This window comes from Helianthus annuus, chromosome 4, assembly GCF_002127325.2.
Source record: "Helianthus annuus cultivar XRQ/B chromosome 4, HanXRQr2.0-SUNRISE, whole genome shotgun sequence".
Taxonomy (NCBI): Eukaryota; Viridiplantae; Streptophyta; class Magnoliopsida; order Asterales; family Asteraceae; genus Helianthus; species Helianthus annuus.
Genome location: NC_035436.2, coordinates 26,175,362 through 26,200,492, shown reverse-complemented (window position 1 = coordinate 26,200,492; position 25,131 = coordinate 26,175,362). Strand labels below are relative to the sequence as shown.

At 35.8% G+C, this 25,131-nt stretch overlaps 1 protein-coding gene and 1 long non-coding RNA gene across 2 annotated transcripts; both read left to right on the top strand.

Moving 5' to 3' along the window:
- The first annotated feature begins 9,017 nt into the window (after nucleotides 1-9,017).
- Nucleotides 9,018-13,875, top strand: LOC110933121 (40S ribosomal protein S17). The gene is made up of 2 exons (XM_022176359.2): nucleotides 9,018-9,041; nucleotides 13,417-13,875. The coding sequence occupies exons 1-2, from the start codon at nucleotides 9,018-9,020 to the stop codon at nucleotides 13,873-13,875; spliced, it is 483 nt and encodes a 160-aa protein (XP_022032051.1).
- Nucleotides 13,876-23,291: 9,416 nt separating this feature from the next.
- LOC110934480 lies at nucleotides 23,292-24,172 on the top strand. Its single transcript, XR_002588378.2, has 3 exons — nucleotides 23,292-23,447; nucleotides 23,598-23,904; nucleotides 23,978-24,172. It is a non-coding gene; the product is annotated as an uncharacterized LOC110934480 (long non-coding RNA).
- Nucleotides 24,173-25,131: the final 959 nt, after the last annotated feature.

Sequence of the window (25,131 nt, the reverse complement as noted above, 5' to 3'; positions counted from 1 at the left end):
ATCGCCGATTTTCTCATCAACCTGCTTAACAACCCACACTTGGTTGTTCTTTGCATTCTTTTTGTAAAAATTCTTTTTCGAACACTCACCAACCTCATAAGTTGAGTTTTCAAAAATTCTAATTTTTTCGGTTGGTGGTTCAACATCAACAACTATCTCTTTCAACTTTTTAGAAACTCCTTGTTTTGTTTTACCATTTTTCGGACAATTCCATGCAATGTGACCAGCTTCATTGCATTTGAAACAAGTGCGAGTCTCTCTTGGATGAAACACTCCAGTTCCATTCCTTTTCTTCTCAGCAAGAAACTCCTGGTTTGATTGTCTCCAGAACGGTTTCTTCTGTTCATCCTCGGCACTTCCACCTGAAACAAATTCTGTTTTTGTTTTAGAATTTTTCTCATTTTTATAGTTTTCTGGTGGAACAAAACCAAGACCTTTCTTTTTGTAGCTACGATTTTGGTTTGATTTCTTTTGAAAACCAGGACCAGAATTGTAACCCTTTTTCTTGTTTAAACGTTGTTGAACTCTTGAAGTGTATTTTTTAGGTTTTCCAGTAAGATTTAAATCTTTTATTTCAGAAATATTAATTTCTGTCATTTTGAAAACCTTTTTGATCATGTCAAACCTAACACTTCTTATTGGAAACTCTTTGTTATAATATAATTTGTCAGAATCATTCAAAGTATAAACTACTTCGAATGTTTCATCATTCAAATTCGATTTTGATAATAAAAACTCTTTACTATACGCCTTTTTGACCGACGACTTTGGACCATTGACTGACGAACTTGACCCTCCAGATTCAGAATTTGACTCAGACTCCTCATCAGTATCTAACACCTGATCGACCACCTTTTTTATTAACTCAGACTCATGATCAGTGTCAGACGATGTGAAAGTGACATCAATGTTTTCTGGTAATTCATCAGTTGTATCGGTTTTTAGCTTTATATTAACTGCTTTTTCAAGTTGCTCCTCGTTTGGTTTTCTAGGAGAATACCCTTCCCAGATCGGAGGCGGACACTTGTTATAGCTAACAGTCGGTTTCTTACCACTATCTTTCTTCCTTGGCTTGTCATCTTGGAAAGCTTCCATACCTGCAACAGTTGGGTAAATTCTATCAATAAGATAATCAGAACTAGAGTAACTCTGCAATAAACGTCTGATTCTCTCATTCTCGATCTTCTCAGTTTCCAACTCTTGCTTCCATTTAGCACTTCCTTCGATGTAGAAATTGATAGCTTTCTGCTTCGACATCATCATCACATTCATCATTGTCAAAGCGTTTTCTCTCTCTGAGTTTGTCTTTTGAAGACCAGTTACTGTTTTGTTTAAGACATCATAAGATTCTTTCACATAATTGAGATTGAACAAGAACTGCTCCTTCTTCTTCTCATACTCAACTATCATCTCATCTTTACCTGCACATTCCTTGCATGCTTCAAGACACTTTGAACATGGCTTGACGACTTCAACAATCTTTTCAACTTCGACAAATTTCTCTACTTCGATCACTTTCTCAGCTTCAGTCACCTTTTCTTCTTTTTTCACTTGCTCAGTCTCAACCATCTTCTCAGCAACACTTTCAGCATTCTCATTCTAAACAACATCTTCAGATTTCATTTGTTGTTGTTCTTTTGCCGCTCGTTTCTCCTTCAGTTTTTCTAAGCGATCTGCAAAATAGGAATGAAAACCTTCAGGAGAAAGATGAGATTTTGCAATGTTAATATGTTTCTCTTCCTCATCATCACTGCTGTCATCTGTTGGTGACTGATCAAACTCTACAGATTTTTCAGAACTATCATCGGATGAACTAGTATCAGATGGAGTTTTATCAAAAACAATTTCTTTTTCAGAACTATCATCACTTTGTAAACTTTCATCTGCACTCTGTGAGCTTTCATCAGCACTTTCTGAGCTTTCTTCAGATGCAGCAGACTCTTTCTCCACATTCTTCACAGTCTCACCAATAGACTTCATCCATGTGGCAAACATATCTGGTTCTTTAACAATCTTAGCAATGAACGCTTTGAATTCTCCCTTTTCGTCTACAAACATATCCCAGCTAAAGCCTTCAGGTAGTTTTTCATCATCCTGATTGAATAAACAGACTTTGCTTTCAGGTGATATGTATACGTTCCAGTTAAAATCCACTAAACACACTCTCTTTGAATCCTTGGTTTTTCTACCATGAGCCACCTGCGGTTCTTGCTGTTGCTACTGACCAACTTGCTGATAAATGGCTTTCCGGTAGTAATCATCCTTTCCGAACGAATTCTGAGCTCCACTGGCTTCCCTGTTCTTGCACTCCCTCTTGAAATGACCTTTCTCCCTGCAACGAAAACAAGTAACTTTAGATTTATCAAAACCTAAAGTGGAAACATGTGCATCAAGAAAGTCATTTCTCCCAGTAATCATCTTGAACTTTTCAGCACGTCTAAGAACACTAGCTAGACACCATTTAATGTCCATCAATTCTATTTCTTCTGCGTCTATCTGATCATAATCCTTCTTTGTGAGCATAGGATTTCCGATCCGACCTGCAACAAGACCTTCATACGAGAGAAGCACAGAACCAAGTAATGCCATATGATCTTTTGCAACCTCCTCAGAAAAACTTTGGCCGTCTGGAAGATTCAAAGCGATATTGCACTGGATCCCATAACCATTTCCAGTTTTTGTGCTCTGAGAATGAAAGCTTGTAGTTGAATCTTTCAGATTGACATTTGGAAATGAAGAAAAACCACTGCTGCTTTTAGTTAAACTCTGATCAACCTTTTCTGTTGAATCCCCAGCACTAAACGCAGTTTGGATTTTAGGGCTTCTTTCAGCTTCCGGAACACTACCTTTGTAATACATCTTTACATCCTGTTGACCACTTGGACTGTTCATCCTTGCGATCTTCTGCTGTTCCAAATCCTGACTCTCAATCTTCTCAATAAACTGAGAAAAAGTCAATCCATCATACACCCCAGTATTCTTTAGAATCATCAAATAGGTTCCCTACTCTTTTTGCGGTAACGCATACGCCAACTTGTCTACCCACTCTTCCCGATCCTTTTTTATACTTAGCATAGACATGGATCGCACTAAATGACAGTATCGTTCAATGAGTTTCTTCGTGTCTTCACCCGGTAGACTACTGAACAGATCAAACTCTTTCTTAAGTAGTGCTTTATTGCTCTTAATCATGTTCTCACTACCCTCAAACTTAATATGTAAAGCATCCCAAATTGACTTTGAAGTTTTGTCGTGTTGAAGCAATATGAAGATATCTTCTTTGATTGCTTGTTGTAACAGACTGATCATCATTTTCTCGGCTTTGTACATATCCCGTTCTTGAACTGTAACTACAAAATTGCTTTCTCAACTTGTAAATCAGTACATGGTAATACATATTTCTTCAGAATGCATTCCCAAACCTAAGATGATTTGCCTGAACCCAATTTTCGAATCTGTCTTTCCACCCGTAGTATTCTTCGATACTCATTAGTTTCGGGGGCTTTTGTGTAGTTCCTGTCTAATTTTCCAAATTCATGGCTTGAGCAATGACAGCCGGAGTAGACGGAGTTGCAAACGCGTTGTAAAAATCGTTATCCATTTTTCAATGCACGTATTTCAAAAACAGTTGGTTTCGAGCGGAATTAACAGATAACCAGTTCGAGCGAAATAGCAAACAGCCCTTTGGAGCGAAATCAGGAAATTTGTAGTCTGGAGCGAAATCACACTGTACACAGGAGCGGAATCAGATGTTTGTATCTCTGGAGCAAAATCAGGAAATTTGTAGTCTGGAGCGAAATCACACTGTACACAGGAGCGGAATCAGAAGTTTGTCAGCCTGGAGCGAAATCAGATGATACTTTGGAGCGAAATTAACACCAAAGTTGGAGCGGAATCAGCAAAACAGCCTCCTGGAGCGAAATCAGTCCAATATTTAGAGCGAAATCAGAAAAATCCAGTTCGAGCGGAATCAGTTCGCGAGTTCATTTTGTCCATTTTTAAGCCGTATTTTAGTCTCAAACTTTCAGGGGTTTGATAATAGTCAATTACACACAGTCTGTGAAAATTTGAATAGGTTTTGACCGGTAAATCTCGTTCTGATGAAGAAAGATGGTGTAGAAGTAAGAAATCTCAATGAAATCCAGCTAATTTCTACAGAACTCCTCCTCCTGAGCTCTGATACCAATTGTAGGATCATGCGATTGACCCGAATGAGTCGTTCAGAGGAGGTTTACTCTGTTTCAGGTGCGGAAAACAAGAAACAAACGTAGAAACAGCTAAATCTTCACTTTAAACACTGATTTTATTGATCTGACGTTGTTTACAATCAAATCTCACACCGGCAGCACTTCGGCATGGAAAACAAGGAACTTAATACTGATTTCGCTCTAAAGTAACCTATATATAGGCTCGTGATTCCGCCCGAAACATAACAAACCATTTGGAGCGGAATCTGACTCTTGTGATTCCACTCGAAATCATCCAAATGACATTAGGAGCGGAATTAGGCTTAGGAGCGAAATCAGACTTTACAACACCCTAAACATGTTACTTTCTCGTAAAACGTGCCCTGATCTATACACTAAAGTCTAAGACTCGATACAAGACGAAGTCGACAGATGCATGCACTAACAAAAACAATCTTTTGTTAGATGATTCCTCTTTTCACAAAAATCACAAAACAGGTTTCTAATCTTCTCTCTTTTCTTCCTTTTCTCAGATTCCTTTGCAACAGAGTTTTAAACCTCTGTTGGGATATCTTTGATAGGAATGACCCTTGCTTTTGGAGCTTTTACACCATCAGTGGTTGTGAAATCCATTGGTTTGAAGTTTTCCATGATGTCACACTCATCAGACCATGTGGGTTTAAATTGGTATTTCTCAATCTCTTCAAAAGTTGAAGATCCCACAGATCTTTACAGAGTAATTTTGTTACCAAGTTTGTCAGTTATTTTAACTTTTTGGCCACTTTTGTTGGTTGGTATGATTTCAGAAGAAACAGCTTGTATTTCAGCAGTGTTTTCAAGACCATCATATTTTCTATGTCCTATATCAAACTTGACATTGCTTTTAAGCTGTTTCTCAAGCATAACCTCATACCCTTTACAAGATTCTACCCATCTTTCACAAGTGATATGGGTAGACTCTAACTCCTTTTTACAAACTTGGTATTTTTCTACCATAGTTTGAAGTTGGGTTTTGGTAATGCTCTGCTCTTCTTTTACACTGCCGATCTCTTTATCTTTTTCAGCCAATTTGTTTCTAAGTTCTTTTAATGACTTTTCAAATTTGACTTCATCAGATAAGATTTTATTCCTAAGGTTTTCATTTACCTCTTTGATGTTAGCAAATGCAATAATACATTTGTCTGAACACAGTTTTTCAAGAACTTGAGGTGATACCATAGCAGCAGCCATCATGGCACAATCACATTGATGAATACCTTCTTCATCAGCTCTAACTTCTTCCTCACCAGCTTTCTTCTTTTCTTCTTCCTTTTTGTCTTCTTTGGACCAGGGGTCAGACAGTGGTTCAAGCAGGGTTTCTGAATTTTCTTCCAGCAGTAGTTCACCAGCAACTGCAGTAACCACTGCTTTAGCAACTTCATCCACTATTTCAGCACTTAGCTGTTCACCTTCAGTTTCTATCCCTTCTGGTATTGACTCTAATGCCATCAAACAAAATTCATCATCAAAAGTATCATTAGAGGCATAGAGAGCAAAATTTTCATCACCAAGTTCTTCAGGCATGCTGCTCCAATTAACAAAGCTTTGTGTGAAGAAGCTTTGCTGATCTGGTTGAACCACTGTTGGAGCAGCTTGTTGAGATGCAACTGGTTGCACCTGTGCCTGAGGAACATGGGCCTGAACATACTAAATTTGTGGAACAGTGGTTTGAACATAATGCATAGGCACAGGGGTTGCAGCATAATGAGCAGTGCTAACATGTGCTGCAGGGGCATATTGGATATAGTGCACAGTGTTTTGTTGTTGTGGTCTAGGGTTTGAGCCAGGGTGAGTGATTATGGGACCAGTGGTTTGACTCCTACATTCCCTAGCAAAATGACCTAGCCTATTACACTTATAACATTTGATTGTTGACTTATCCAACCCCACCCTTAAATTCCCATGAAGCCCTGAGAATTTTCTCCCTGTTCTTTTATAGAATTTGCTTGTTCTAACACTAAGCAAAGCCAATTGATGCAAAATGTCCATCTCTTCTAAGTCATTGGGATCAAAATGTTGCAAATCATTTAGTTCAAAGCATAAGTTATCTGACATCTGGTTTTCAGTATTTGCAGTGAAAGCATAATTTGCAGAGTGAGAATCCGAGTTGTTAAAATTACCACCAGCAGTTATGTCAATAAACTGATCATAACTCTGATCCTTACTGCTGCTACCAGATTCTTCCTGACCAAATAGAGCTGTACTGCCAAATGAATAGTCATCAGCAACTTTTCCAGACTCTTGCAACTTCCTTTTCTGGTTTAACTCCCTTTCATAGGTCAGGAGTCTACCATGGAGTTGGGTCAGGGTCAGATCTTTAAACTCAGCTGAATTCCTTGTGATACAAGCAATTGTGTCCCATTTTTCGGGCAATGATCTATGGAACCTGCTATTTTGAGTTGCATTTGGAAATGTAACTTTAACAAGCCTTAGTTCACTGATGAGACAACTGAAACGTTCAAATTGTTGGGTTAGTGACTCCCCTTTGGTGTGACAAAATGTTTCATATTGCTGATTCAGAATTTCCCTGTTGTTTTCAATAACCTCTTCCGTTCCCCCAAATTGTTCCTTCAATGCATCCCATAATTCTTTGGCACTGTTATAATGTAACAGCCCAGCATAGATTTCATTGGGTAGTGCAGAAGCTATGATGCTAAATGCTTTGGCATCAAGTTCGAACTTCTGAAAATCAGATTCAGTATAATTTTCAGTTGGTTTAGGAACGAACTTCTTGGTGTCCTCAGCACTTGGCACCATAGGAACATGAGGACCGAAAACAATAGACCTCCAACATCCAGTGTTCTGTTGAGCAAGGATGTGACACATCCTTCTCTCCCAGATGTTGTATTCCTTTCTTTTAAGCATAGGAGGTTTAAAAAGCGAGCCAATGTTATTCTTATCATCTTGAGACTGTGACGACATCCTGGTTGTTTTACAGGCACTGATTAATCAACTTTATCGTTGATTAAACCTTGCTCTGTTTTTCAACAAGATGAACAAACTATCAGTATCAACGATTTCGAGCTGAACTATTTACGTCAAAATGATTGTTAAATCAAATTTGACTGTCCAAGCTCTGATACCAATTGTTAGGATCTGAGTTTGGATTGATTGTGATTTGTGTTTGAATTAAGATGGATTTATGAATAAGTTGTGCAGCGGAAATTAAATGGAAGCAAACTTTTCACAATCAAACAGAAGAAATGCTTTCAAACATACATTTTCAACAAAGAATCAAATGCTTAAATTTATTTCAAACTTTGATTACAATTGCATGTATGCTTTGCAAACTCACCCTCAGCCCGAGCTCAGTATTTGTTCGTGCAGGAAGAAGATGGTGAATGAGCTAAACAGAACAGTATAGAGCACTGTTCTATTTATACGCACTAGCAAACTACTGAGCATCTAAGCTGACGTCACGATGAAAGTGACATCTAACCTCCTAACAAACTCTTAACAACTGACCTATACAAACACTGCTATGCTAACTACTGATGTTAGAATTCATTACATAAAGTAAACATAAACTACTGCTGCATCATTCCGCTGCTGTGAACCCAGCAGTACTTGTCATGATCTGCAGTGCTTGACTCAAGGCAGCAGATTGGGCAGCAGGGCTTTAGTTCTTCAATCAGTCTTTGACTAGATCAGCAGTTGTAGGTCAACAGATTGTATGATCAATAGATAGGAGGTCAGCAGATGTTGAAACCACTTTCAAGGGGAGAGACTTGCATGCAAACATCTTCTTATTCTGGATCTACTGCTCTGATCCAGTTTTGGCTTTCATTATTTGTTCCTTTGGCAGGGTTCAATCCCAACAATCTTCGATCAGATGAGCTGCTCTTGGCTCATCTTCTTTGAATTTCTTTTAGTCACGTATCAATGATGCCTGTAAAGAGGACGAACAACTGATATCAGATGTGTTTTAAGGGTTTTATATACATTAGGTTGTGTTTTAACAGTTCTAATGCTATTTAACAACACCTTGAATGTGTTTTGATGGTTTTTCCTATGCCACATTACATCACATTGTGTTTTTTGATGATCACATTTCATCGTAATGTTTTTTACAACATGTTGTGATTATATTGGAGCTTAACAAACACTTTGCAAGTTAAAACTATCTTAATGTGTTTTACCAGCAAACAGATGTGTTTTAATGCACAATCACAGTGTGTGATTAGAAAATTATATATGCATTCAGAACATACCACTAGCAAAGGCATTGGACCAAGAAAGGGTTCCTTTGGTGTCCATGTTTCCACCGTTCGATCGACACACCTGATCATGTATTCACACCAGTTAAAACTTCTGATATTCATCCCTCGATGCAAGGCTGGTAGAAACCTCATATTAATTAATGAATTCGTAGTTGTCTCTCCTAGCAGTGTGTTGTAGAACAACAAAAAGTTTAACACAAAGATTCTCCCGCTCGCTTTTTGGACCTGCATGTATGTTTTGAATTGAACAGGCATCAAACGTGCAGGAGCGTTTTCGAATTGTCCTTTCCATTCCGCCACAACCTCGTGGAAATCTGCACTTGCTCTCTCAACCTCCTTTATTTCTTCATTCCCTCTTGGTACGCCGAACACATCGTTCACCAATTCCTCCGTTATTTGAATGTGGTGGCTACCGCAATTCAAGACCCGTGTTTTAGTGTCGTAGTTATTTACCAACCACCAACCCAGAGCTGAGGGAATCGGACCCATTTTAAACCCAAGTATTGACCCGAAACCTATGTTTCTGATAGCCTCCCGTTGATTTTCGTTTAAAGATTCCATCAACTCCCCCATGTGCTTAAGAGCTAATCACAAGGTTAGTTTCCCATCTGAAAGTGGTATGTAATTTTTGACTGTTGTTGACCTCTTGCGTGTTTTTGAGTCTTTGCTTGACTTAGCAACTAGGGCTCGTTGTGGTTTTTCAAAAACTTGTTGGCTAGCACCCGACCTCGTTTTTTTCCAAGGTGGGTTGTCAAAATCATCATCTGAATCTTCTATCGGGGTACCTGACAAAACACCAACACATGAAGCCGATCAGTAAGTCAGACTTTTTATTAATTAAAATTAGTTCATAATTTCAATTTACCGTGTGCTACTTCTTTAGGTTTATTGACTTTTGGTATAACCGTAGCCTTTTTTTTGTTTCGCTACCCTTCTTGCTCGCGTCGGCTGAAAGAAAACTCATAAAAGTTGATGTTAGTATTATGCATTGTGTTTTACCACAACAAACATATGGTTTGACGTTTGTTCATCTAACTTACATATGGGCATTTCACGATTTTGGAGGGGTTCCGACTGTAAATCGACATTATATCCATTACGTATGGAAACAGATTTGCAATGTCAGACAGAAGGGTGCCAGCAGGCGGTTGTTGTGCGCAATCTACTTTGTTGTCTACAGTTTTTGTAGTTTTGTTAACATGTTCAATTGTTAGTAACAAAAAAACACAACTGGTTAGACAGCTAACTATACAAGTAACCCCCCACCCTTCACCGCCACAACTAACCGCACCTTGTAAAGGTGATGATTCTTCTGTGTCTGATTCATCCAGCCTAATTGGTTTGTCAGGTTTGTTTCCGGGTTTTTTTGAAAGACATTTTCCTTTTATTCTCTCACTCTTTCTCCGTTTGACTGAAAAACAGTTGTTTAGGCTTTATAAAACACAATTCCTAATCCCACATTCCCCTTATAAACCACAGTTCATTAGGCTTTCAAAAGTTAACAAATCAAACATAATTGTAAAACACACAGGTACCAGTTCATGAAACATAGTAAAACACATTTATGAGAAAACCCAGTAGCAATCAAAGTTATTAAAACACAATCCACAAACCCAAATTACTACTCTATAAAACCTACACAAACTGACCATAAAACACATTTGTGGGAAAACCCATTAACAAACAAAGTTTTTAAAACACAATCCACAAACCCGAATTACTCCTCTATAAAACCTACACCAACTCACCGTAAAACACACAAAGTTATAGTAAAACACACCAACATCAACACATTACCAAATACAAGCACTAAAAACACACTAATCGACAATAAACTGTAATACTACAAACATTTGTTTTTTAAAACACACACCTACGGTTTCGGCGACTTCAACTCTGCTTCCGGCGACTTCAAGTTTGCTTCCATCCATCTTGTTCAAAGTCCCCTGTTTTTTAAATCTCTTCCCTGTAAACATCAAATACTTCAATGTAAAACACGAATAAACCCTAATGTCCTAGTAAAACATGGAACACAATGACCGCTTGATCTTACGTATATAGAAGTTGGAAAATCTCTTATCTTCATCCATTATTTTAGGTATATTTGGTATGATTTTAGAGGGTTTTCGTTGTGGGTTTAGAGAGAGAAAAAGAGAGAGAGAGAGAGAGAGAGAGAGAGAGAGAGGGAAATTCTCGTGTGATAAGGAGATGTGATATCCTGACGGTTATTTTGATTGATTTAAAACACTGTTATTGAGGAAATTGCCCCTACTCATTTAAAACAATCTATTAAATAAAGTTAAATATTACAAGATTGCCATTGATTTAATCTCAACTCTTAAACACACCAATCGGATGGACCAGATCACTTCCTAGACTTTCTAGGAAAAACACACTTTCCGCAGGATCCTTACTCATAATACATATATATATATATATATATATATATATATATATATATATATATATATATATATATATATATATATATATAAAACGGGATCAGGAGAAAACACCCAAAAGTGTGAGAACGGTGTGAACGCATTCTGGCCAAACACGTGTCTCGGGACATGATCAGGGTCCGAGGGGTTTTTTGTCTTTTCAATCTTCTTTTATTTTCCGAACACGCTATAACATTTTCTGGCATCTAAGATTTTTTTGGTGTTAATTGTATTTATTAAACTTTTTGGCGTTGAAATAATTGTTTTTGTGTCACATAGATAATTTTTGGCGTTATAGCATATTCTAGTCAATTTTTTAGCGTTTTAAGGCGTTTTGTATAATAATTCACTACGAGTCATTATATTTTCATAAGATTACAATAAGACCAAATGTTTTTTTTTTGGCGTTTAGTAAATTTTTTGGCGTTTAATACATTTGAAAAGGTGTTTTGCCAGGACCCGTTCTCACAGTTTTCATACTACTAGCGTTTTGGTGTTTGTAGTTTTTAGCGTTTTATATAATAATGTATTTTATTTGTAGAGAATTAGATAACAAAACAACATATAACTTGATAACAAAACAATATAAAATGAAAATAAAAAAAAAACTAAAAAAAGGTAATCTAATTTCTCTTCCGAATCTTCACTGTCATCAGCCTCTTTTTTCTTCTTGAATTTCTTTTGGCGTTTTGAAACTTTTTCAGACGAAGCTGCTTAGTGGCATCCTGTGTTTTGGTTTGATATTATTGTTTGGTGGCATGTCATTAAATATCAACTCTTGCTTGATGCTATTTATAATAATAGAGCCCAAAATAGCATTTTACTCTTGTGTTGATCCTTTTCTTCAATGCATATAGTCATCAAGAACAAAGCTCACATGATGACATATCACTGTCATCAGTCTCTTTTTCTTGAATATTTGTCCATCTATTTCAGCAAAATATTATTCAGATAACCCCCTTAGAAGAAGAATCCATTCAGTGAAAGCTTTGCCATCTGTGGTTATTTTAACTAACATTTTTTGGCGTTTTTAAAGTGAGTGGTTTCTAGAGGATATGACGTTTGTTTTTCTGGGTGTGATCAGTTCATTGTGTATAGACTCCTCTCTTATAGGAGTTTTTTGGCGCGTAGTTTAGGCGGGACTTTTTTATTGTAATAAATGATTGTAATAAAATAACCGTCTTTTCAGTTACTCTTTTGATCAGCTTTATCAGTTTTATAGGTGATAGACGTCCCATCTTCTAAGTTTGGGTTTTCTTAAATGGCGTTATGCAGACCAAGATGACAAAGTACAATAACGGAGAAAATAAAATATTAAGCAGGAAAAATATTTTTTGTTATTTCTGGCATTTTGTAAGCAATAACCTTTTTTAGTATTTTTTTGGAGTTTTGCAAATAAATAGAGAAATATATCATTTAATTATATTAAAAAAAGAAGAATACATAGAAGAAAAAAAAGAAAAAAAATTAAAGCCCTTCGTCAGAAGGTACTTTATCCGAAAAGTATCCATCACTTACGTCATCTTCTTCCTCGGAGTCTTCATCTGGATCTTCAATCATGTCATCACCTTCACCTTAGTCGGCTTCCTGTTCCTGAAGATTCTGAAGCCTCCACTTGAACATGTTTTGCATTAACTCCAAATTTGAGTCCATTTCTATGTTCACACAAGTGTGGTTATGCAATTCTTCCATGAAACCAAGCTCCTGCTTTGTCATGATGTTTTCAAGCCAGTAGACTTCCTGTTCTCCGTTGTCGTATATAACTGTCACCATATCTGTTTCATCATCAAAACGCCATGATGTCATGACAGTGTCCGGCTTTACATCTTCTATGATTGGTACAAATTTCCTTGTTAATGCTTTCATAAGCATATGTGTTTCATGGCATTCGTTGTCCAGAGCGATGCCAAGGGACAGGATACCCCTGTACCTCTTCTTCCATCTTCAAAATTACCTTGATTGTCCTAACATACACCCTCCTTCTGTTGTCAAAACGCAGGATGAATCGCCTGATTGCCAGAGTGTATCTCCACGAAACGATTGTTGGCATTTTTGGCGTTTTGGTTAAATTGGCGTTTTTGGTTAAAGATGTTTTTGCAGAACTGGATAGATTGAAGTGATTATTGAAGCGATGTTTCTTCATCGTTTATATAATGATGTTTTTGGCGTGTAATTTAGGAGGGAATTTTTCTAATAAATGTTAATAACTGAAATTCAGTTAGGGTAAATTAATTTTTGAGTCCCTGTGTTTTATTAGTTTTAACCACTTGAGTCCAAAAGCAAAAAGTTTAACGACCTGAGTCCCCATAAGCTTTTTCTTTAACCATTTGAGTCCAAATTTCTAATACTGTTAGAATTTTTTGGTTAACTATTGTTAAATGACCAAAATACCCTTATAACTAAAAAATAAAAAAATATTTCTCTGTCTCTCTTATCTCCCCCTTATCTCTTTATCTTCAATCCCCAAACCTAATTTCATCCTCTTTTGATCACCCATAACACCCACAACTTCAATCTCTGTTGTTGCAGATTGAAAATCAACCAACATGGTCAAGAAATCATCGCCTTAGCTACTCCGGCAACCGCCGCAGCCCCACCACCGGTGAAGAACTTATTGATTTCCACACCAACAAGAAGGTTCTAGAAGAAGTAGCCATCATCCCGTCCAAAAGGCTCCGTAACAAGATCGTAGGGTTCTCAACTCACCTTATGAAGAGGATCCAGAAAGGTCCGGTGAGAGGCATCTCGCTGAAGCTGCAGGAGGAGGAGAGAGAGAGGCGTATGGACTTTGTTCTGGATGAATCCGCTATTAAAGTTGATAGGTTTGAGGTTGATAAGGAGACGATTGATTTGCTTGCTTCGTTGGGGATGAGTGAGCTGTCAGGGATTGTGTTGAAAGAGGATGTGCCGGTGGTTTCCGGTGGGATTCCTGGTGGTGGTGGTTATGTTGGATATGGTGGTGGTGGTGGTGCTGGAAGGAGGTACTGATGGAAGAATGTTATGTTTTTTTTTACAGTTTTATGTTTTTTATTTGATATTACATGTGTTTTGTCTGTTAGGGTTTTGCTGAACATTGTTATGGTTTTTATGTTTTAAGATGGATCCAAGTCCAACATTATAAGTTTAATCTCTGTTTTGTGTTATTTTATATGTTTTTAATTAAGTGTTTTTATCTGATATTTGTTATCGTTTTGAGGTTTGGTTCATCGATTTCTTGACCATGTTGGTTGATTTTCAATCTGCAACAACAGAGATTGAAGTTGTGGGTGATGAAAAAGGGATGAAATTAGGTTTGGAGATTGAAGATGAAGAGATAAGGGGGAGATAAGAGAGACAGAGAAATATTTTTTTATTTTATAACTATAAGGGTAGGTTGGTCATTTAACAATACTTAACCAAAAAATTCTAACAATGTTAGAAATTTGGACTCAAATGGTTAAAGAAAATGCTTATGGGGACTCAGGTCGTTAAACTTTTTGCTTTTGGACTCAAGTGGTTAAAACCTATAAAACCCACGGACTCAAAAAGTAATTTACCCATTCAGTTATTGTGTTATTTCCTCTTCCTTTAATATCCAACGCGTTTTATCACTAATTTTTGGTATTTTGTTTATAATGGCTTTTTTTTAATGGTCTGTTATCATTTGAAGTCATTTTGAATTTGAGCGGTAAAAGACACTTTTACCCTTAATGAAGCGCGTCCCACATAATAAAATTGATGTTATTTACGAAACGCCATCCCGCAATCTAGAACATGGATTGTTTTGATCTGAAGATCCATAAGCGTTCTCACCGTTCTCACACTTTCCACCGTCTTCTCTAAATTCTGACCCTATATATATATATATATATATATATATATATATATATATATATATGGGACCGCTAAAATGAGAACCACATCGAGTTGTAAGAACCGTGAGAACTACACCGTATGGAGCGAGGTGGACCAAAATGTTTTTTCATAAACGTAGATGTGTGTATTATAAACACATTTGTAAAAAAAATTCAAAAAAAAATGTCGTGTGTGTAGTTTTGAGCACCACAAGTTTGTGTTTACGGGTACCGTAAATCTTACCGGAAAATTTACGGTACCCGTAAACACAAACTTGTGGTGCTCAAAACTACACACACGGCATTTTTTTAGAATTTTTTTTTTTTTACAAATGTGTTTATAATACACGCATCTACGTTTATGAAAAAAAATTTTGGTCCAACTCGCCCCGGATCAAGTACTTCTCACGGTTCTTACAACTGGAGGTGGTTCTTATTTTAGTGCAATTCTCTCTCTCTCTCTCTCTATATATATATATATATATATATATATATATATATATATATATATATAGGATAAAGATCCGTTAGGAACCACCCTTTATTGCTAGAACCGCGAGAACTAGTGTGAACACATGGCATTTTTATAATTAAAGTGAAATTCCATCTAACAGATATATATATCTTAGATCTGGTTCTGCATCTCAATCGTTAACCTACAACCCCTATGATAACCTCCGCCGCTGCCCAGCACAGCCTGACACAACCGCCGTTGCCGGCACATCCGCCGCCGATCAGCGTTAAGACATCACCGTTGTGCCGGTATTCACGACGTTCAGGACGACATTCACCGGCGGCACTCAACGCTGGCGTTCACCGGCGGCGTTCACGACATTCACCGGCGACATTCACCAGTGGCGTTCACCGGCGGCGTTCACGGCGGCGCTCATGGTGCATTCACGTCTACATAATCGACATTAACATCACCCAACCACCACAACAAAACTTTTCATCCAGCGATAACCACATCGAATACTCCTCCGACGACGATGAAACATCAGCTCTGACGGTAAATCCATAGGCGACATACTCAAATGATACAGCTATATTATGCTCTTCCATTTTTTTGTTTCTGCAACTGTCATATGGCTTCTGTTTTTAGAGGATAAGCTACCATCTTCTTCCATTTTTTGTGCCACTTTCTAATACTTAATCTGGCCATATTGTTTTTGTGGTCCAATTTGTCTTATTTTGTTAACAGGTGAGTTAATTATCTTGGTATCTATAACTCCATATCCAGGCTGACCAATTGTTTCCTGACAAGTTAAAATTTCAATATTCTTGTTTGATTTACCTTTAATTTTGATAGGTCTCCTCCAAAGCTTCTTGACATTACATTGTCCCAATAAATTTTTGATGATATTGATCTCCTTGTGATGGATCAGATCAATTAGGCCTGCTTATAATTAATGGAAATGACTACTAAGAGAGACTTGAAAAGATTTAGGGTTTGAGCACGTCGAGAGACTTTTCTGTTCGGAGTTTGAAGTCTAGGCTACAAACATATAATAAGGAGGTTCCCGAGCAGGTATTTGTGTGGAATAATTGGACACCTAAAAAAGTTTGTTTGGTCGGGTGGATAGCCCTAGTCGAGAGACTCCCAACAAAGGTGGCACTTAACGCAAGAGGCATCCAAACACAGTCAAACTGCTTTGTTTTCTGCAGCGATTCCCCAAAAACATGTGAACATATTTTCGTTTCATGTCAGTTCGCTCAAACAGTTTGGTCCGTAATTACTCAATGGCGCAAAGGCCCGGCTGCATTTATTTTCAGTCTCAAAGATTTGATGGAATATCATAATCTTGTCCAATGGTTTGCAAAAAAGGAAAAAAGACGATTTATGTGGTGTCCCTTATCTACATCTGGAGCGTTTGGCGAATGAGGAACGAGATGGTTTTTAATCAAAGTCAATTGTCGGTGCAGAAGGTAGTCGAGGAGATCAAGAACATGAGTTAGTTATGGGTAAAAAATAGATCAAAGTTTAACTTGGGGGTTTGGAACAATTTTGATGTATTTCCAGTATAGTATTCTGTTTGTTTTTTGTTGTATGAGTTTTCCTTTTGTTGGTGGATGTAATTGTGGTGTAGCATCTTGCTAAATGTTATGAATAATTTTATATTGGTCGTTCAAAAAAAACTTGCAGACATGCAGGTCATTTTCACCCTGTGGGTGGTCTCATTCTCAAAAAAAACTTGCAGACATACAGGTCATTTTCACCCTATGGGTGGTCTCATTCATCGGTGGTTGGTTCGAGTTGTTGACCCTTGTGTATAAGCAGACAATGCCATCGTTTCTGAACACTCAATCTCCTGTGATACCACCTCAACATCAACCGCAACAACATCTACAAATTTAGATCAACGGGAGTTGCAATTCATACGTTTTGAGATTAAAGGCACTATATACATTTATATGTGTTTCGAAGGTTACACTCACATGATTCATTATTATATCCTTAAAGTGTTTTTTATAGTTTACTTTTACATGCTTCATTATTCTCTCATCAAGTAAATCACATTTATTTACAATCATACCTAAATAATGCACATGTGCATTATTTTGCCAATACACCATAATCCATGTTTAATTATCAACCCTTTTCTTTTTTATCATTAAACATTAAACAAACAATTGGTTTATTACATAAGTTACTTATATTTTCATACATCATGTAATCCTGCACATGTGCATTATGTTGACAACCATCTTTAATCATCAAAAAAAAACTGTTAACCAACAGTACATAATTATGCACATGTGCATCACATTATTAACACCCAATAATCATCACTAATAAACATTAAACAAATAACTGTTATTTCTTACATTCATTACTTTTATTTTCATATATTACATAATCATGCACATGTGCATTATATTGATAACAATCCATGATCATCACAAATAAACTGTTAACCATCAGTACATAATGTTATGCACATGTGCATCACAATACCAACGCCCCGTAATCATCACCGAATAAATGTTGAACACGTGCGTACACACGCCATATACCTTATTAATTAGAATGTTATATGTTTTACTTTTTATGTATACATGAACAATTACAAGTGTTGTACATTCTACACTACAGGAACAATTACAAATATTATACATTCTACGCCTAATAGCACACTATATTGGATACCCTATGTTGAATCTGAATACAACCATATGGTCATCAGTATCAACCGTCGCCGTTACCGTTGATCTTGCCGACTTCTTGTTCTTTACCGCACGCACTCCGTCACCTCCTTTTTTTATGTTTCATCACGTAACCTCCTTTTTTTGAGGTTTCATCACGAGTTCGCTTAATTGCCCGCCTTTTTTCTGTTTGTTTCTTCTTGCGCACCTGCACGATATATTTAATGTGTTTACATAAGTGATATCATTTAACATGAATTTAATAAAGGGATGCACATGTGCATAAACTCCCATCTGGATCATCAAACATTAATCAACCTTTTCTACCTTTTTGTTTAACCGTCGTGTAATCATATTCCATTGCATCCGGCATTTTAATTGACCTTTCATCCCTTGGTTTCAAAAAAGATGCTTTCTTCAATTTTTTTTTCCATTGTTGATCTACAATAATAAACAAAATAAAATAAAATAAAAAGAAGGATCAATAAACATAACTTATCAATGAATATGTGCATTAACTTTAACTTTATTATCACTATATACATTATGCACATGTGCATCAACATAAACGACAGTATTAACATATTCTGGCAAATTATGCACATGTGCATAGTGCATAATTATGCACATGTACATCAGCATGAATGACCTTAATAACCCATTCTGTCAAAGTTTGCAGATGTACATAACTATGCACATTTTCGTCTTTCTTTGTTTCGTCCCTTTTTTTTCCTTTCGTTTTCTCTTTCCATTGACAGTTCAAAACAACCCCATTGTTCTTTAACCCCAACAACCCACTAATTACATCCTCGTCCACCTTTATGTTACCAGCATCCAATTTAATGACCATCTCTTTCCCTCTAAACTTATCCACCACAAAATGTGACAATTTTGATGGTAAGATGTCCGTTTTAAGATTCAAAATACTACCAAACCCCATTTTTTTAACTACAACCTTCTGTTTTTAAGACATTGCGTCCAACCCCATCAACATTTGATGTGGCAACAAACGTGTCCGTATAGATCTCTAGTTGACAGCTCTAACAATTTTTTTACATTATGTCCCTTTAACAATTTCTTTACTCTCTGTCTTTTCTGCGATTGTTTTAACTACTTGTGATGTTGATTTTTTTGCAAGTTTCTTAACTCTTTTTGATGATATCCCTTCTTTCACTGAACCTGTTTATCCACACATTATATGCGCATGTGCAAACACAATAACACATGTTATGAGATGTTCTTACATACTAATGCACATGTGCATCTTAAAGTTTATTTAAAAAATTTAAATAACACATACCATCAACAACAGTGTTATCTGCCTTGTTGACATCCTTGTCACTATTGGCTTATAGTGTTGATAACCTTCTATTCTTTGTCGTGCGAACTTCAACAAAACCTTCATTTGTTGTTTCCTCTTGTTTCCGCTTGCTAATCCTCCTATTAATGTCCTTGTGCACATCCTTCCTCGCTTTTTTCACATCGTCATTTATAAACTTAACATGTTTATACAAACTATACTATCAACAAAAAAACATTAATACAATGAAGCACATGTGCATAAAAACATATTTAATTACTGATCAATCAAAATAAGAATTATAAATAATCAACAGAATATAACCTTTTTGTTTATTATTCATATTCTCTTTCGTTGCGCCAGCGTCTGCGTCTGTGTCCGTGTCTAGCATTTTTTGACGATCCTTCATCTATTGATTTTAATACAAATGTGACTTTCTTCAAATTTTTTTCCGATTTTTTTTTCAATTGCTGATCTACAATTAACATGTTCAAAAACGTTAAATACCTTAATAACTGTTAAATATATCAATAACATAATATGACAAATTATGCATGTGTGCATAATAAAAAATATTTTGTAAATCTATGCACATGTGCATATATGTATATATCACACAACAACATCTTATTAACATAATTTAACATGAAATGCACATGTGCATAACCATACATTACATCGAAATAAAACTAAAATACATTATTCACATGTTATTGCAAACTATGCACATGTGCATATTAACTTATTATTACAATTTATGCCCATATGCATATATAATACCAAACATTATCTTAATAACATATTCTGATAAACTTATGATGTCAACATATGCACATTTGCATACCAATATATAACACAATACAACACGAATCCGAATCAACAATATGTAAACGACGTAATATATATCATATAAAAAAGTACAAACGATTTGTATAAACTTGCAAACGTGCTCGATTTACATGACAATATATAATGCACAAAGTATATATGCTACATTGCACAATATCCATGTTACAATTCACATTATCAATGATACACCACATATTCTGGCGATTGTATTGCGATTCCGATGGTTATTCCTTAATATATTGTCATATTGACTATTATTGTAATCACGTTGCCCTAATTAGCCCTAATTGCGAACGGATTATAAATCCACAGTGTTTACAATGACGTTGCCCTAATTACGAATGTAAGAAAAAAAGTACGAACTGTGATTATGTTCGTAACAAAGTTTATACGACTAATTTTGTACAAAATTTTGGGAACTAACCTCGATTATATGACGAAATCTGAAATATATGCTTGTAAAATCTCAAATCTCCGATAAAATGTCAATCCAAATGCTTCGATATGGTGAATCAATTGTAATCGACGAACTGGTGATGGCGAAACGTTGAGAGATTCGTATGTAATCAGAATGAAATGTAGATAGATGGAGTGGAGAGATGGAGAGAATGTGTAGAGCCTGTAGATAGTTCGGACGTGGAAGGCTTTATTGATTATAATTGAATATATGATTGAAGTCTGACATCAGGTGCGTGTTTTAAAAATTGTTTGGATATTTACAAAATTGCCCCATGTTCATATTGGTTCTCGCGGTTCTCGCAATAAAGGTGGTTCTCGCATGAACCCTACCATATATATATATATATATATATATATATATATATATATATATATATCACACTACTACTTTGTGACTTGATTTGCTTCTATATATTCAAGAAAAAAAACTAGAAATATTATTACAAAACTTTTTTATATTTTATCCATTCGTCAATAAAAAATGCTTTTTTACATTTTGTCAGAAATGTGTCGTAATATATATATATATATATATATATATATATATATATATATATATATATATATATATATATATATATATATATATATACTACTTTAATAAACATATGTGAAGGACAAAATGGTAATTGAACAAGGTGTTGAAAAAACACTTAATGCACAATGTACAACTGTTAAGGCACAAGAAAACACAAACCCTTTTACCCTTTACAAGGGTATACATCTGCCGTCCAATTGTTAAACTTTCTCACACAGATCAAGATCGGGACCGTCCATTTGACTTCACACGGATCACCATATGCTTTCTCTCTCAATGCTCACACATCTCATAAAACAACATCAGATCTTCTCTCTCTCTTCTCTCTCTCTTCTCTCTCTTCTCGGCGATCTAGGGTTTCATGAGATCTATCACCAGATCCGTTTGAATCTATCACCAGATCCGTTTGATGAGCAGATCAAGGGTTTTATGAGATGTTCTGGCAAGGGATCCACAGATTTGAACAAGGGATCCGTTTTATCTGGCAAGGGATCCACAGATTTGAACAAGGGATCCGTTTGATGTTCTGATAAGTTGCTTTATCTTTAATCTTGATGTAGATTTGTTAGTAGATATCTTACCATGTTCTTTTGTGATTCTTACTTTTCAGGTGAAGCGGTTGACGGATGTTCGAAGGACGAAATCTGAGGTTTACGAAGGATTTTCTCATGTGTTTTGTGATGAATCGACTCAGGTTAGGTTCTAAATGTTGATTTATCTTTAATCTTGATGTAGATTTGTTAGTAGATGCGGTTATTTCAAATTAGGTTGAAAGTTTTGTGATATTTGAATTTGTATTTTTGGTGATGATAGTTAGCTTAATTTCAGATATGACATAGTGAAAGGATAAATTGTTTTTGTAGTTTTGATTTTACTTTGTTCTGTTATATTTTGATCTTTTCCTTCATTTTTGGGACTGATAAGTGTCATGGTTGTGTGATAATTATGATATTTAGGTCATTTAGATATGGAATAGTGAAAAGATAGATTGTAATGTATTTTTGATTTTAGTTTGTTCTGTGGGATGCTCGATGAGCAGATCTAGGGTTTCATGAGATGTATCACAAGCTTTATCTGGCAAGGGATCCACAGATTTGAACAAGGGATCCGTTTGATGTTCTGATAAGTTGCAATGAGTGTTATATATCTTACCATGTTCTTTTGTGATTCTTATCTTTAATCTTGATGTAGATTTGTTAGTAGATGCGCTTATTTCAAATTAGGTTAAAAGTTTTGTGATATTTGAATTTGTATTTTTGGTGATGATAGTTAGCTTAATTTCAGATATGACATAGTGAAAGGATAAATTGTTTTTGTAGTTTTGATTTTACTTTGTTCTGTTATATTTTGATCTTTTCCTTCATTTTTGGGACTGATAAGTATCATGGTTTTGTGATAATTATGATATTTAGGTCATTTAGATATGGAATAGTGAAAAGATAGATTGTAATGTATTTTTGATTTTAGTTTGTTCTGTGGCATGCTCGATGAGCAGATCTAGGGTTTCATGAGATGTATCACAAGCTTTATCTGGCAAGGGATCCACAGATTTGAACAAGGGATCCGTTTGATGTTCTGATAAGTTGCAATGAGTGTTATATATCTTACCATGTTCTTTTGTGATTCTTACTTTTCAGGTGAAGCGGTTGACGGATGTTCGAAGGACGAAATCTGAGGTTTACGAAGGATTTTCGCATGTGTTTTGTGATGAATCGACTCAGGTATGTCACTCGCAACTCGCAAGGAAACCTTTTTTTAGGATCTGAATTTAATTAGTTATACCTTTGGTTAACGACTGTCACGATCACTATTATTACAGAACAAGCTCACTCCGATCTTCTGGCTGCCGGAGAAAGTGTATCTGCTTGGAGAGTCTCGGAATTGGCTTTGGCGACGCTGAACGTTGCTTCATTCGAATCGATGGGGGCTTCATATGCAGAATGTTCCCTCACTTAGTGGTCTCATGCTCACTCAAGCAGAGGTAAAGTAAAGTTTATCATCATTCATCAATTTTCTTTTCTTTTTTTTATAAGCTAACTATCATCACCAAAAATACAAATTCAAATATCACAAAACTTTCAACCTAATTTGAAATAAGCGCATCTACTAACAAATCTACATCAAGATTAAAGATAAGAATCACAAAAGAACATGGTAAGATATATAACACTCATTGCAACTTATCAGAACATCAAACGGATCCCTTGTTCAAATCTGTGGATCCCTTGCCAAATAAAGGTTTTTATATTTGCAACTTGACAAAATGTGATTTATATTAAATTTATTTTAAGTTAATAGTGTACTGGTTATAACTAATATCAAATCTTTACTAATACTTGATTTCTTTTTATGATGGTTGACTTTGCGAGAACTAACGGAGCATTAGTGTCAAGAATGGGCTGAGATTCGAATTCAGTCGGTTTTTCGCTCTTTTTTGGTAATTTCTAAGCCTTGAATATTAATTTTTAACATGCTATGCTACTGAGAGAATATAAACTTGACTATATTTTGTGTTTTATGATGTGTTTTGTTATTTTTTTGCTTTTTGTTTTTTAACTGATCTTAACCCATTTGACTTATGCTACAGACAAAAAGGGATCAAGATCGGGACCGTCCATTTGACTTCACACGGATCACCATATGCTTTCTCTCTCAATGCTCACACATCTCACAAAAAGGGATGCCAAAAGCAGGGAAGTACAATCTACAGGAAAAAGCAACACTTTACTTTTGTGTGAAAGACAGCTTGCTTGCTGCAGTCTCTATAATATATCAACACTCTTCCATACACTGTTTGAAAGACAGCACTGCTAGCTTCAGTCTCTATAAATAATCCAGAGATATCTACACTCTACTCACACTTTACAAACTCTCAACTACACTCAACTGAAATTGTAAGTTTATCTCAGTTGAATAATCCTACTTTCAAAACATCAACTTAACAACTTCTATTTACTTCGATTTCAGAATATATCAACTCTTTGCATTCGGATTTTGCGTTGTTTCTCGGCTCTCACATCAAGGTTTTAAAATTTTTGTCGGCTTTTCACATCTCCCTCTTGCATTGTTGTAAGTTCTTTCAAATATGACATAGTGAAAGGATAAATTGTTTTTGTAGTTTTGATTTTACTTTGTTCTGTTATATTTTGATCTTTTCCTTCATTTTTGGGACTGATAAGTGTCATGGTTGTGTGATAATTATGATATTTAGGTCATTTTTGGGGATGATAAGTGTTGTAGTTCAATGAAAATTATGATAGTTAGGTCAATTTTAGATATGGAATAGTGAAAAGATAGATTGTTATGTACTTTTTATTTTAGTTTGTTCTGTGGGATGTTTTGATATATTTTTTCATTTTTCGGGATAGTGAAAGGATAAATTGTTTTTGTAGTTTTGATTTTACTTTGTTCTGTTATATTTTGATCTTTTCCTTCATTTTTGGGACTGATAAGTGTCATGGTTTTGTGAAAATCTGAGGTTTACGAAGGATTTTCGCATGTGTTTTGTGATGAATCGACTCAGGTTAGGTTCTAAATGTTGATTTATCTTTAATCTTGATGTGGATTTGTTAGTAGATGCGGTTATTTCCTACATCCGATGTTTTAGTTAGGATTTACCTTTTTAATTTTTTTAATGTTTACTTGTTTGTTTATATGTCAAATGCAGATTAGTAAGACAAAGGTGTTTCTAAGGGCCGGACAGATGGCAGAGTTTGATGGTTGTCGGACTAAGGTCCTAAGTTATACGACCTAGATGGCTTGGATGTTTCCCAAGTGTTCTATGATGCATAAGCTGAGCCTGTGAGGGTATGATGCATAAGCTGAGCCTGTGAGGCTATGATGCATAAGCTGAGCCTGTCGTCTCTATGATGCATAAGCTGAGCTTGTGTTCTTAATATGTCTGAACTGAAACTGTTAAGGCTATGATGCATAAGCTGAGCCTGTGAGGTTACATATGTGTTTCTTGTGCTTAAAACAGCTGTACATCATGCTTTAAAGGTTGTTTAAGTTTAGTGGAAAAATACTCTTGTACATCATGCTTTAAAGCGGGGTTACATAACACAATAGACTGTGATGATGATTGTATTTTGAGGGTACATAGAAGATCCGAGTAGCATCTT